At 34.7% G+C, this 13,759-nt stretch overlaps 1 protein-coding gene across 1 annotated transcript in view; it reads left to right on the forward strand.

Annotated features, from left to right (window-relative positions):
• The window catches only part of LOC125911403 (sodium channel protein type 3 subunit alpha), a 93,995-nt gene that overhangs the window by 75,049 nt on the left and 5,187 nt on the right, over window positions 1–13,759 (forward strand). Inside the window, exons 19-24 of the mRNA XM_049615263.1 lie at window positions 549–703; window positions 1,452–1,625; window positions 7,485–7,607; window positions 10,097–10,369; window positions 11,777–11,830; window positions 12,638–12,853. Of these exons, the coding sequence (XP_049471220.1) occupies window positions 549–703; window positions 1,452–1,625; window positions 7,485–7,607; window positions 10,097–10,369; window positions 11,777–11,830; window positions 12,638–12,853 (995 nt within the window). The remainder of the gene's footprint in view (window positions 1–548; window positions 704–1,451; window positions 1,626–7,484; window positions 7,608–10,096; window positions 10,370–11,776; window positions 11,831–12,637; window positions 12,854–13,759) is intronic.

Below are 13,759 nucleotides of genomic sequence, written 5' to 3' on the forward strand. Positions count from 1 at the left end.
GAGAGATTCTAACTAGTATTAAAACATTTATACTCATGCAACTCTTGATAAAGTAATCCCTTGAATTTTAGGTGGCTGGCTGAATATATAAGTCTGAGAATGATTCATTTTATAGGAAAGATGCTAAAGATAACTAGGGAATGAAGTAGCCAGTTCCCCTGTAAATGATGATCTGAGACTGGCATGGGGAGAAAGCAACAAAGTTTAATTTTTTCCTATTTAAGATTAAAATATATTTTCTAGGAATGATGGAGGTGGGTGGGAAAGTGAAGAATGTGGGTAAGGGGATGGGCAAAATAGATGGGCAAAATAGATGGGCAAAATGGGACTAACAGGTATGAACTTCCAGATATAAAATAAGTAAATCATGGAGATGAAAAGTATAGCACTGAGAACACAGTCAGTAATATTGTAATAACTATGTATGTGACAGACTGTGACTACACTTGTTGTGCTGAACACTCAATAATGTATGGGATTGTTGAATTAATATCTTGTACAAAATATATATACATTTCTAATTTATTGTATTTAATGTTATCTTTTAGGATGTATTAAAAAATTTCCATTCTGTCAAGTAAGTATAGAAGAGGGCAAAGGAAAGGTCTGGTGGAATCTTCGGAAAACCTGCTATAGCATTGTTGAACACAACTGGTTTGAGACTTTCATTGTCTTCATGATTCTTCTCAGCAGTGGTGCTTTGGTAAGTAAAATGCAAAGTGGTAAGAATCAGGTTCTAGTGAAATAGCTAATGCTCTGAAAATACCACAAACATACATTGAGTTTAAGAGGCAAAAAAGGAGGTATATCTATGCCTTGCAGAGCTTGGCACCCAGAGTTTAACTATGCAAAACTCAGCACAGAATAAATCAGAACTATGAACTGCCAGATGGAATTTCTCATCTGGTGTTTATCTAATAGATGTTTTCCTCACTGAGACAACCACTTACAGAGACATTCTGTAACTACGTTAACTTCTATGTCAAATACCATCCAGTTCTCCCTAATAATTATATTAACATTTATGGACTAAAAGTGTATTGTGTTTTCTTTATGTATAATCAGTTTATTCTTTCAAAATAAGACAGATCATTCAGGGAATCAATGAAAGTAATGTTGGAATAGGCCAAGTCGATCCCTCATTAACAGAACTTCTAGTTATTTCCTGAGTTCATATTACTTCTCTAAAAGCATGTCTTTATGGCAGTAATTGAGACAGAGATTTGAAGGCGAGAGACAGGAAAGAAAGAACATTTAAATCGGTAAAGATATTGACATTTCCTTGCCAACATTTTCTGTTAGTTTTAGTCTTCAGAATTTGTCTGTTTGTCAGATATTAACCCATATTTATCAAATTACTGCTTTGTGTCCAATATTATACTAAGCAATTTTATCAAGTATTTGAGGGAAGCAAGTAATTCAAGTAAAATAAAAGTATTTTTGACTCACAGGCTTTTGAAGATATATACATCGAACAGCGAAAGACTATCAAAACCATGCTAGAATACGCTGACAAGGTCTTCACTTATATATTCATTCTGGAAATGCTCCTCAAATGGGTAGCTTATGGATTTCAAACATATTTCACCAATGCCTGGTGCTGGCTAGATTTCTTGATTGTCGACGTAAGTATCCTGAGTGATTTTTATGAAATTATTTTTAAAAAGGCAAGTTTGACACTTCACATATTTCTATATTAAAACCTTGACTTTTGAGAACCTACTCTCCCTCATGCTGACACAACTATGCAATTAAAAAAAACCCTACAATAAATGTAAAAGAAAGTGTGTGTTCTGTGCCATAAGCAGACAGCTCTTTTTCTGAAACTTAAGGACCTCAAGGTAAGGAATAGCTAAAAATCTATCAGTTGACAGATCTAAGCACTTAAATTATTAACAGTTTAAGAAAAATCTCCAGGAGGTAAAATTAAGATAGATTTGGGGCCAGGGATTGTGAGATTGCATTTTAATTCCTTTCTAGACTACCTGTTACTAAATAATGCTAAAATAACCCATTGATTGTATTCATTCAGCCACATATCCACAGAGACAATAAAATACATTTCCATTCTTAAATCAGTAAGTAGATATCCCAGTAGCTCTTCAGACATACACCATGCAGAGAGTTAGGTATAAGGGCCCTGCTCTGAATCTGACTACCCTGGGGTCAGTAGTCATAAAAACATCACCAGTTATAGGATCTGTATGACTTGCACCCTATTCTCATTCCAAGTGATGAAGAAACACTGGAGCAAAATGACAGTCATCTGGTTCTTTGTAGTCTTTGATATTCCACTGCACAAAGCTTCACAGCCTCCCCCAAAAAACAAGGTACTTCAAGCACCATCTCTAGCTGTTCCCTAGCAATCAGAAAGCACTTTTTAGCCCTAACACTTGCCAATATGAATGAATAATTGCTGTATGTGTGCATTCATTTTATCATTTTGACAAGTGTGGGCCTATCTAAATTCTACTCCCCTTTTTCCCATGCATGCATAACTTATAATACTATAACCAATGTAAGTTTAACCCTTTGAGTTGATAAGAAATCTGCTACCAGATCACTTCAATGGACCAGAAATGATTTCTAATTCCCATGGCTGGCCTTTAATGGACAAAAGAAATGAGTCTCAATGTTACCCTGAAAAGCTATCCATAAGGGAAGTTTAATATTCTTATGATCTGCGGTGGAATGGGCCTCAAAGAATATCTAGACATTAGGAAACTGAAGCCTCAGTTTAAATAATTTTCCTAAGATAATACAACTACTTAGTAACAAAGCTGAGATTAGTGTCCAAATTTCCTGATTCTCAATTCAGTTCTCCTTTACCCCATGAGTTTCCTATCTGTTATAAATGTAATACTGTATTTTCAGACTGTGGCTTTGGGATTTAGCACTTATTATCATCTCCAGCTTCTCCCTGAAGAACACTTAAATACATTTAAGAATCCTCTCTGGTTCAGAAAGATCTGGTCATGCATGAAGGTCATTTACAAATGTGATAGAACTTATCCAGAGAATTCTGAAATTTACTGAAATATTTACATTTACTAAAAATTTTACATTTACTAAAATACTACATTGTACTTCAAGTATTTCCATATATTTGCCCCATATAGGACATATAAATAAGATGCTAAAATCTCTCAATAGCAGGGGTTTTGTATCATGTTTGTATCCTTAGAGACACCTAATATAGATACATAAGTATCTATTGAGTAATGTCTAAATGAATAAATTTAATTTCAAAAAATGTTGCCAAAAAAAATTACTTCCCTTTTAGTGAGTCTCAATTAGTAGACTGGAACTGGGTTATTAAAGCCTTCTACTTTGGGACAAAGTATGTTACCTTAAATGGGTCTAGGGTCTATCCTTAACAAAGCTAGGGCTGAAATATGTGAATTAATATAACCTCAGTTAACAACTTGTTCTCAGACCACTGGGTCCACTAAGTTAAAGTAAACATAGAGATAAAACTGTTCTTGAAAGTACAAGTAAAACATACTTAAAAGGGCTTCACAGTCCATCAGGTAAATTGCTGTTAAAAAGATAAATAAATAAACAGCCACAGAAAGTAAAAAAAAAAAAAAAAAAAAATCTGAGGTATAAGTGAAGTACTTCAAACCAGAAGGAACATGTTTCAAACCTTGCAAAATGTATCTGTGTAAAAATATGATCTCTTCAATTCCCTACCTAAAAGTAAATGTAGACTGCAGTGGGCTACCTATCCAACCTCCTAACATTCATTCATTTATTTAATAAACGTGCCGAGCACCTAAAAAGGGCCACGTGCCATTTTAAACAAAGGAGGTGTGAACATGAACAGATCAAGCTGTTAGAGCTTACACCCTCTGGAAGGAAGGAACAAACAGTAAAGATATAAACAAATACAATCTAAAAATAAGATCTTTTGGGGCTCCTGGGTAGCTCAGTTGGTTGAGTGTCTGACTTCAGCTCAAGTCATGATCTCATGGTTCGTGAGTTTGAGCCCCGCATCAGGCACTGTGCTGACAGCCCAGAGCTTGGAGTCTGCTTCAGATTCTGTGTCTCCCTCTCTCTCTGCCCCTCTCCTGTTCATACTCTGTCTCTGCCTCTCTCTCTCAAAAATAAAATAAAACATTTAAAATATACGTAAATAAATAAAAATAAAAATAAGATCTTTTGTCGCATGTGGTATGATTGTTTTGCCTATTTGGGCTTTTGTTTCTTGACTTTGTTTTTTTGTCATGTAGAAATGTTTCATATTGATTTGGTCAAACTTATCAGTCTCATTTTTTCCCCTTCTTGGTTTGTTCATGCTTCTGAAGACCCTGTCATGTCAAGATTATTAAAACACTTTTTCATGTTTTTTACCCAGTTTTATAGATTGAGTTTTGTTTGTTTCTTCATCCATTTAATTTTTATTTTGGTGTAAGGTGTGAGATTAGGATCCAACACTATTTTTTTCAAAATGATTTCTGCCTGCCTCTCTCTCTCTCTCTCTCTCTCTTTAACCTCTCCTTTGAAACGCTACCTTTAACTACATGGTAAATCTCAGCATGTCTTAGGTCTAATTTGGATTTTATTTGTTTCATTCATTTCTTTGTCTATCAACATAACAACTTGAATTACTGCAGATTTATAATTGGTTTTAACATCTAGTGGGGTCAGTGCTCTCTGTTCTTAAAACAATAATAAATTATACTTATACTTTCTCATGTTAATATTTTAAAGTTTATATAGTTCCAAAGGCTCTATACAACTTTTTAAAAAATATATGAAAACATGTATTAGCACCTAAAATAATTGTATTATTTCTTATAATAGTTTTTTACTTTATTCCTTTGTTTTGTTGAGGTCAACAATAATATATCAGCAAATAATGAATTCTACTACTTTTCTAATGCATATAGCTCTTATTTCTTTTTCCAGAAAGTGTTAAAAAAATGTTGGTAGTGGGCATATTCTTTTAGTCCACTTTAATGAGAATGCTTCTGGATTTTGCCATCAAAAATCATGCAAGTATTTGGAATGAAATGTATCATTGGAATGCATGGAGGTGATTGTGGTTTTTACTTCAACTTGCTCATACTGAACTTAATAAATCATCTTAAGCCATTTTAAAGAGAAATACATTCACATTACTTGGTTCATTAACCACTCACAGAACTCCCAGGGTCTTCTTCAAAATCATCAAATCCCTCCTGCATTATTTCTCTTTCTCAGTCTCGTTGATACAGAAACGTGGAAAGGTATGGAAGACAACTAAACCAACCTCCTGAAACAAATTTTAAGTGCATGGCAAATCTTTAAAATTATTTTTTTCAATATTGCCTTAAAGTATATGAAGTTTTTCACATTCGTTAACTCAATAAATAAGTTTTTATCCTACATAAAATGGGATGAGGCCCATTAAAGGAAGCTCAGTTACTTGTGCCCCACTTCTCTAAGAACTCAGAGTCAGGCACGGTGAGGTAGTTATATGCAAGTGGTCCCTCCCAGTCTTTGAACCCAGAATTTCCGATCCATCCAGTACTCTCTGATTTTGGCTATTGCCTTTCTTTTCTTCTCAAAACATAAGCTTCCTTACTTGAGGTCTTGAGGAATTTCTAGCCACTTTCCTTTAAACTCCCAGTTCTCAAATAAAAAGACTTGGAGAGCATGAGGGAACTCTTCTGAAAGCAGCTCCAGAGGCCTGAAGAAACTGTGAATGCTTCCTGAGGCAAAGAAGCCCAGAATACAGAAGATTGCATGTTCTCTAATAAACTTTCCCATCTTTCCAGTCTTCTGTAGCAGCAAACACTAGACAGAAATGAATAGCTCAATAAATTATCTTGCCACTAGTCATTTATTTTTCTGTTAAATTCTGTGAGATGTATGCTAAATTAAACAACGAGGGAACAGTGGTTCCATCTGCCTTTAAAGGCTCAGTTCTGTTTTTTGTGTCACGCTTTATACCATGTGTTCTTGGGCAGATGACTGTTTCCATTCTACCTCATAAGACTGTTGGAGGATTCATTCAGATCCATTTTCAACAGCCTTTCTCACAAGAAATTAAGTTCACATGCCTTTAGAGCATCCAGTGGATGTAATGAATTAACTCCTCCCTCCCTACACATCAAGGAAAGCACTTGTACAGTCCTGGAGAATTGAGAAGATAGTCACTCAAACCATTTTCTGTATTTCATGGCTCAGATGACAAACAAATATCTTCTTGGAGGTCTTAAAGCTCTTCCTGTTACAAAACGAGAAACAAATTTTTGATAAGGTATGCAAAAGGATAAGGTATGGTTTTGACGTCAGATCACTTGGGTTCAAGTCCCAACTCCACCTCTTATTACCACTTCATCTCTTTTCTTTTGGGGAGGTGGGGGGCTTAACCTCCTCACCAGTGAAAAGGCAATAGTGATAGTATCTACATCTTGAGATTTATGTGCATAAGGCACTTAGAACAGAACATTGCAGTGCACCTGGGTGGCTCAGTTGGTTAAGCATCTGACTTCGGCTCAGATCACGATCTCACGGTTTGTGAGTTCAAGCCTTGCGTTGGGCTCTGTGCTGACCACTCAGAGCCTGGAGCCTGCTTTGGATTCTGTGTCTGCTTCTCTCTCTGCCCCTCCCCCCACTTGCACTCTGTCTCTGTCTCTCTCTGCCTCTCTCTCAAAAATAAATAAACTTAAAAAAAGAACAGAACCTTACATATAGTAAATGTTCAATATATGCTACTATATTGAAAGAAAATCTAAGCAAATAAAGTATCTTCCTCTCAAAAAAGGGCACGTCTTCCTTAACCTTTCATACATTTAACTAAAATTTCGTTATGTGTAAATATCAAAAGATGTATTTCACTACATTATAAGTCCAGAAGTTTGGGAAAATATTTCTTCATTACTATGAAACTACAACACAGTTTGATAAAATTTTTTTTCAGGTAAAACTATCCCATTATTTATTTATACAAAACATTTATTTATTTATACAGATAGCATTAGGCACCATAAGAGAAGAATGTTTCATGCCAGTCCATAAAAAGTTTATGTGACCTGCCTGGAAGGGGAAAAGAAGATATCTAAGCAACTGACTCTATTAAATGGTAAATGCTTCCAGGACACATAACCAAGCCACTATATAAATTCAGGAGAGAAATACAACTTCCAATCAATGATATTAAGCACAGATCCACAGAGAATCTGGCTTTTGAATCAAATCCTGAATCATCAGTTATACATACACAGGTTGAAAGGGGTTCCATGGGGTGAAATATCTAACTTGAAGGGTTCACAGATATTTATAAAAATGAGCAAAGACTCTGTTTCCATTGGTAAGAAAAGCAGTGACATCAGATGAGCCTGGCAATGTAAGATGATCCCACTATGTGGAAGGTGAAGGCTGCCAAGATACGTCTGAATTTTATGTGGTTGGTACTAAAGAAGAGACACCATATCCTGTGTCTTTAGTCAACAGTTTATTTCTTGGTGGACTGATTAATATCTTTTGTTTTGTAGGTTTCTTTGGTTAGCTTGGTAGCCAACGCTCTCGGCTACTCAGAACTTGGTGCCATTAAATCCCTACGGACACTAAGAGCTTTAAGACCTCTAAGAGCATTATCCCGGTTTGAAGGCATGAGGGTAAGAAGAAAAAAACTCTGATGATTCATGTCAGAATTAAATGTAGGTGATCATTTAGATACAGAGGGGTACCATACTCTTCTGATATTTAATTCATAGAGTTACAGAATTTCAGAGCAGGAATCTTAGAGATCACTAAGGCCAACCTCATGAAACCGAGGTTTATACAAGCAGGTCCTCAGAAACTGTGGCAGAACAGGACTAGAATTCAAGTCTTCTGATAACAGTTCAAGGATGTTTCTACAACATCCAAAAAATGTGTGCTGCCATTTATTTCTTTTCATTGCTTATACATTTTTAAATGATTATTTACTGTTGACATTCATCTTAGTAAGGGTGTTTCTTCCTCCCAATGGGCAGTTTGATTCCTCAGAAATCACTGGTAATGAATGAAAAGTAAATAGTTTTTGTGTGCTTCACTTCTTCAATTAACAGGAGTAACAAAAAACACTTGTTGTACAAGAAAACAACACTAAATTGTAGCCTCTGATAAAATCTATACATCCTAAGCAACCAAAATAGGGGGTTAGAAAAATAAAGTTGGCATTTCAGGCAACCCCTGGGGTTTGTTTTAAAGATTGCTCTTTTAACGGAGCATTCTGAATAAGGTTCACTTTTTCCATAGCATGTGTATCGTTCTCACCAGCTCTCTTCTTTAGTGTATATTTTATGCATCTACATGTAAAGTACACACTTATTTAGTTACACAATCTCTTGTCATGCCCCTCAAAATACTAGTTAGCAAAGGCCAGCTTTGTTTAACCCAGCATGCAAATGCACATGGCTATTAAATTTCTCCCTGGCCATATGGCTTTTATGTTAGAAGGTTTGTTTGGAGCAATAAAAACACTTCAGCCTTGACTTTGAGATTCACTCATCAGGGAGAATGAAACCACTCTCCAGACTTTCCAGAAGCACTGTAAGCAAAGAAATATTTGGTTTTACATTCTAATTTCATTTCGTTGCTACTTGATAAAAGTCACAGGGCAAGATAAAATTCATAAAAATTATACAATTTCAAGTTCTTTTCAAACCAATCTTTGCCATTATTGACTTAAGCCCTCATCTTGAATCCACAGCTGCATATTAACAATTCCTCTTTGAGGGGAGATAGCAATTGAACAAAATAAGAAACTTATAAATTTGCTCCAATCTGAAAAAATATTGTTTGGCATTTTAATTCAACCATATGGCAGAATTAATATTCCCACTATAAAATATGGTAAATGTATCATGTATTTATTTGATAAGAAAATTTGTGCAGGTCATTTTACACAAATTTTAGTAACAAAGAAATGTGGCAAGTATAATACATATGACTTAATTTCTAAAAGAAATAAAACAAGTAGCATATGAAATTTTTACAACTTTGAATTTCAGGTTTTGATGTTAATTAAAAAATTTTTGGTGTTGATTTCTAACATAACATTTACAGTATTTAAAAATTTTTTAACGTTTATTTTCGAGAGAGAGAGAGAGCAAGTGGGGAAGGGGCAGAATGAGAGGGAGACCCAGAATCCGAAGCAGATTCCAGGCTCTGAGCTGTCAGCATGGAGTCTGATGTGGGGCTTGAACCCATGAACAGTGAGATCATGCCCTCAGCCAAAGTCAGACACAACCAAACGAGCCACCCAGGTGCCCCACTTTTACAGTATTTTAAAATAAAACAATAGTTTTATTTAATATACATGCCTAACAAAATAGTCCAATATGAATCAGATTAAATTAGACAAGAAAAGATACTGTCAACCTCCCTAGAGAGTTCAAAATACAACTTAAGCTCTTTTGAATTTAACAAGAGGAAAGGTAACTTGATTTCTCCTTCACGAACAGGTCAGTGTAGGTTGATGAAGCAACATGTACCCCAAAGTGAACATTTGAGAGATTTAGAATAATAATGAGGGCATATTCAGTACTTTTATGTCCAGAGATAAATTCCATCTCATTTAATATACTTTTTTAAATTGGGATTTACCAGTAGAGAAAAAAAAAGAACCTTGTAAATTCCTAACTCTATTCTTCATGGTCATAAAAAGTTGACTTGATCTGTGGATGCAGATTTAAGGCATTATTAATACTTCATTTGTAAAGGATTTGTTTAACCTTGTTTTCAAATCATCAGTCATTCATTAACACTTTTGAAAATTAAAATGTTTTGCTGAATGACGATTACTTCTTCTGTTGGTATTTAATGCATTTTTTTTTCTTTTCTCCCCAGCATACAAACATTTTCTGACTCCATCTTACTATATCAGGTTTTTATTTCTTTTCACACTTTGGCATATTTTGGTTTCCTTAAATCCTTTAGCTCTTTAGCTGTGTCACTGTTTGTTTTCCCTTATCAAACATGTCCTAGAAAACATCCAAGAAACAACTTACCTAGATTTTTAACTCTTTTCACGCCCATTTTAATATTAAATAAGTAAATGAAAGGAATGGTTTCCATTGTAACGATTTGTCGGCTGTCTTACCCTCGTTTCCTCTTCTAGGTTGTTGTGAATGCTCTTGTTGGAGCAATTCCCTCTATCATGAATGTGCTCTTGGTTTGTCTCATCTTCTGGCTGATCTTTAGCATTATGGGTGTGAATTTGTTTGCTGGCAAGTTCTACCACTGTGTTAACACGACAACGGGTAACATGTTTGAAGTTAGTGAAGTCAACAATCTGAGCGACTGTCAGGCTCTTGGCAAGCAAGCTCGATGGAAAAACGTCAAAGTAAACTTCGATAACGTTGGCGCTGGCTATCTTGCATTGCTTCAAGTGGTAAGTTGCCACTGTATGAGTTCTGAAGACATTTTCAAAATGTTTCACAAAAGATCATTTCTCTGATGGTCTTTGATTGAATAATTAATATCTGACAGTATAAAAGTAGTTGATGATAACACCTATATTATCAAATGAACTTGATTTTAAGATGTTTTGCAGTTAACTTATTATGTATTTACAGCAGTGTTCAGCTTTTAGTATGTTTTAACATGGCCTTGTATTTGATTTCTAGGTTTTTTTCTTTTTTTTCTTTTTAATTTTTTTAATGTTTATTTATTGAGAGAGAGAAGGGAAAGGGGCAGTTAGAGGGAGACAGAGGAACTGAAGCAGGCTCCGTGCTGTGAGCGTAGAGCCTGATGTGGGGCTCGAACTCATGAACCATGAGATCATGACTTGAACCAAAATCAAGAGTTGGTCACTTAACCGACTGAGCCACCCAGGCGTCCTGCTAGGTTTTCTCTTATTATATATTGAGGACTATTGCACTATACTGTTTTTAGTTTTCTTTAGCAGTCATTGCTAAAGGAGCAATTTTATATGTTAAAATAACAATGTATAGTTTATTGATGAATTAAATATATTTTAGTGCTAAATTAAATTATTAGCCAGGAAATTTATTGTACCAACATCTAAGGAGGATGGTTCTAGTATTTGTGGGAATACAAATCTTATGAGTAGATTTCAAAATGTATAATGTTTAATAATTTTGACTCAGTTGACCACATATTAACTAATCAGTTATTTGCTAATGAAAACCATTGAGTTGTGTTTAAACTCCCCACAGGTTTGAATCACAGAGCTTATGTTTTTGTATAAAAAGGATTTGAGACTAAGATGGCAATTTTATGAATCAAGCCTCCAGATAAATTTTAGTGTAGAAAAAAAAAATACAGTATCTTCCAAGAGAAACAAAGAAAATGAGTTCCAGACTCTAAATAAAATCATATTCTATTTCAATTTAATTTCTTCATTCAATTCATTTCAATCTATTTTTTTTTAATTTTTTAAATGTTTATTTATTTTTGAGACAGACAGAGAGAGAGAGAGAGAGAGAGAGAGAGAGAGAGACAGAGAGAGGAGGCGGGGGAGGGGCAGGGAGAAAGGGAGACACAGAATCCAAAGCAGGCTCCAGGCTCTGAGCTGTCAGCACAGAGGCTAATGCAGCACTTGAACCCACGAGCTGTGAGATCATGACCTGAGCTGAAGTTAGACACTTAACCTACTGAGCCACCCAGTTGCCCCTTTAAAAAAAATTTTTTTTTCACATTTCAACCTCTTTGTAGAAAATTTTACAATATTATACAAAAAGTTACTCATAGTAACACTATCAGATTTTCATATAGTGAAATGCCATATTCTTAGATTAGGTATTTAATGCAGAATTCAATCATGTATTGTTCACAGGCCACATTTAAAGGCTGGATGGATATTATGTACGCAGCCGTTGACTCACGAGATGTAAGTATCACTCGTACTATTTATAGACACTAGATTCTTCTATAGTGAACATTTGCAATAATTTAAGTGAATGACCCAGAATTTTATACTAGATGCAATAAGAACATTTATAATTTCATACAGAAATGATCCTCGTAAGCTAAAGTACTTAAATGAAGATGATATTTTCGTTAATATATGTCTGATAAATATATCTAATATACATGGATCAGAAGACATCAGACTGGTCCATAAATAAGGCTCAAGATTAGAAATGTTGCTCATGGGAAAGTAACTTGTCTCTCCCTCTCCTTGGAGAGTATGATAAAGCAGAGTTTGTAAAGCAGCTTCCAAAAATATCACGAAAAAAAGCAAGGAAATTTCAGGGAAACTCAATTTTGAAAATAGGAATTAAAAAATTCCTCAGAACGCATCTGTTTATGCTGCATTTTCCTCTTAGAAGTTGATGTTCTATTATTAAAGCCATATCTTAAAGAACCAACATCTCCAAACCCAAATTTAAAGTACTGCAAAAAAAAAATTACATGACTAATAATAGGTTCAAATGTTTCTTGTTTTATCAGTTATTTATTCTAAAAATGTGTATAGGTAAGCCACAATGGAGAGATTCAGGAACAATCATAAAAATTACAAACTTTCATTATCCTAGATCATACTAGTTTGAAAAAAGAACCTTTTTTTGCAGAAGAGTATCTCGTGCAAGGCAAAAATAGCTTTATATTAAGTAACAACACTCACCAAACTGTTAATAATTTAAAGTATTTATTACATTTTTAAATATTATTTAATATTTTCAATACTATTTAGGTAAAACTTCAGCCTGTATATGAAGAAAATCTATATATGTATTTATACTTCGTCATCTTTATCATCTTTGGGTCATTCTTCACTCTGAATCTATTCATTGGTGTAATCATAGATAACTTCAACCAACAGAAAAAGAAGATAAGTATTCCTCAGCTCTCAACTTTCTCCACTCTGAGGTTCTGTTTGTTGTACATCCAAATCATCAGGATACTCGCGGTCAGGACAGACTTAGATCAGTTTTCTATTCTTCTCAGTTCACTTTACAGTCAGTGTAGCTGCAAGGTTTCCAGCCTCTAGTTGGTGACTGCTCTCCAGGTTCATCCTCTGCAGAGTTGCTGTAGTGTCTTTGTGACAATAAATGTGACCACTGCTTCAGAACATCCAGTGGACCTCCTCTAAAGCTTTACCCTTACTTAGAGATTTTTCAGGAATTATTTCCACCCAGTTTTCCCGCTTTATTTTCTCCCACAACACCACATTTCTACATTTCTGTATCTACTTCCCAACTCCTCAGTCAACACCTACCATCACTACTATCATATGCTACACACATAGCTACATGGATATTCTGCCCTTTCTGAACAAGCCATGCTCTTGTACACGACTTGTACATGACTTTACATCGGGTATTTTCTTTTCCTGGAATGCTCTGCCTAGTACAACTCTAGTCATCCTTTAAGGCCTAACTTAATGGCACCTTCATATATAAAGCCTGTTTCTGAGTCTTAAGAGTTTATTTTGATTTCTGTAATACTTTTTTTTTCATACCCTTATGCATTTTCCACCCATTTTCATTTCCCTACTGCTCCTTATGGCAACAAGACATTGTGTCTCATATATCTATGTAATTGTGATACCAGGTACATTTTCTAGCATACAGAAATGACTTCTAATTATTGAACAAATGAAAACTGTCAACAGTGAAACAGGTTAAGAAAACATTTTTTCCTTTCATGGAAATTTATTTGAGATCCCTGAGCTTCCTTCTAAAGATAATATAATCATATTAGGATCCTGTACTAATCAGAGATTTACATTATTAGAGGTTTTATATAATAATAAAGTACTCAGAATTTCATTTAAATGAGGAAAGTATATATGTATATATATATGTATATGTAT

This window comes from Panthera uncia (genome assembly GCF_023721935.1).
Source record: "Panthera uncia isolate 11264 chromosome C1 unlocalized genomic scaffold, Puncia_PCG_1.0 HiC_scaffold_3, whole genome shotgun sequence".
NCBI lineage: Eukaryota > Metazoa > Chordata > Mammalia > Carnivora > Felidae > Panthera > Panthera uncia.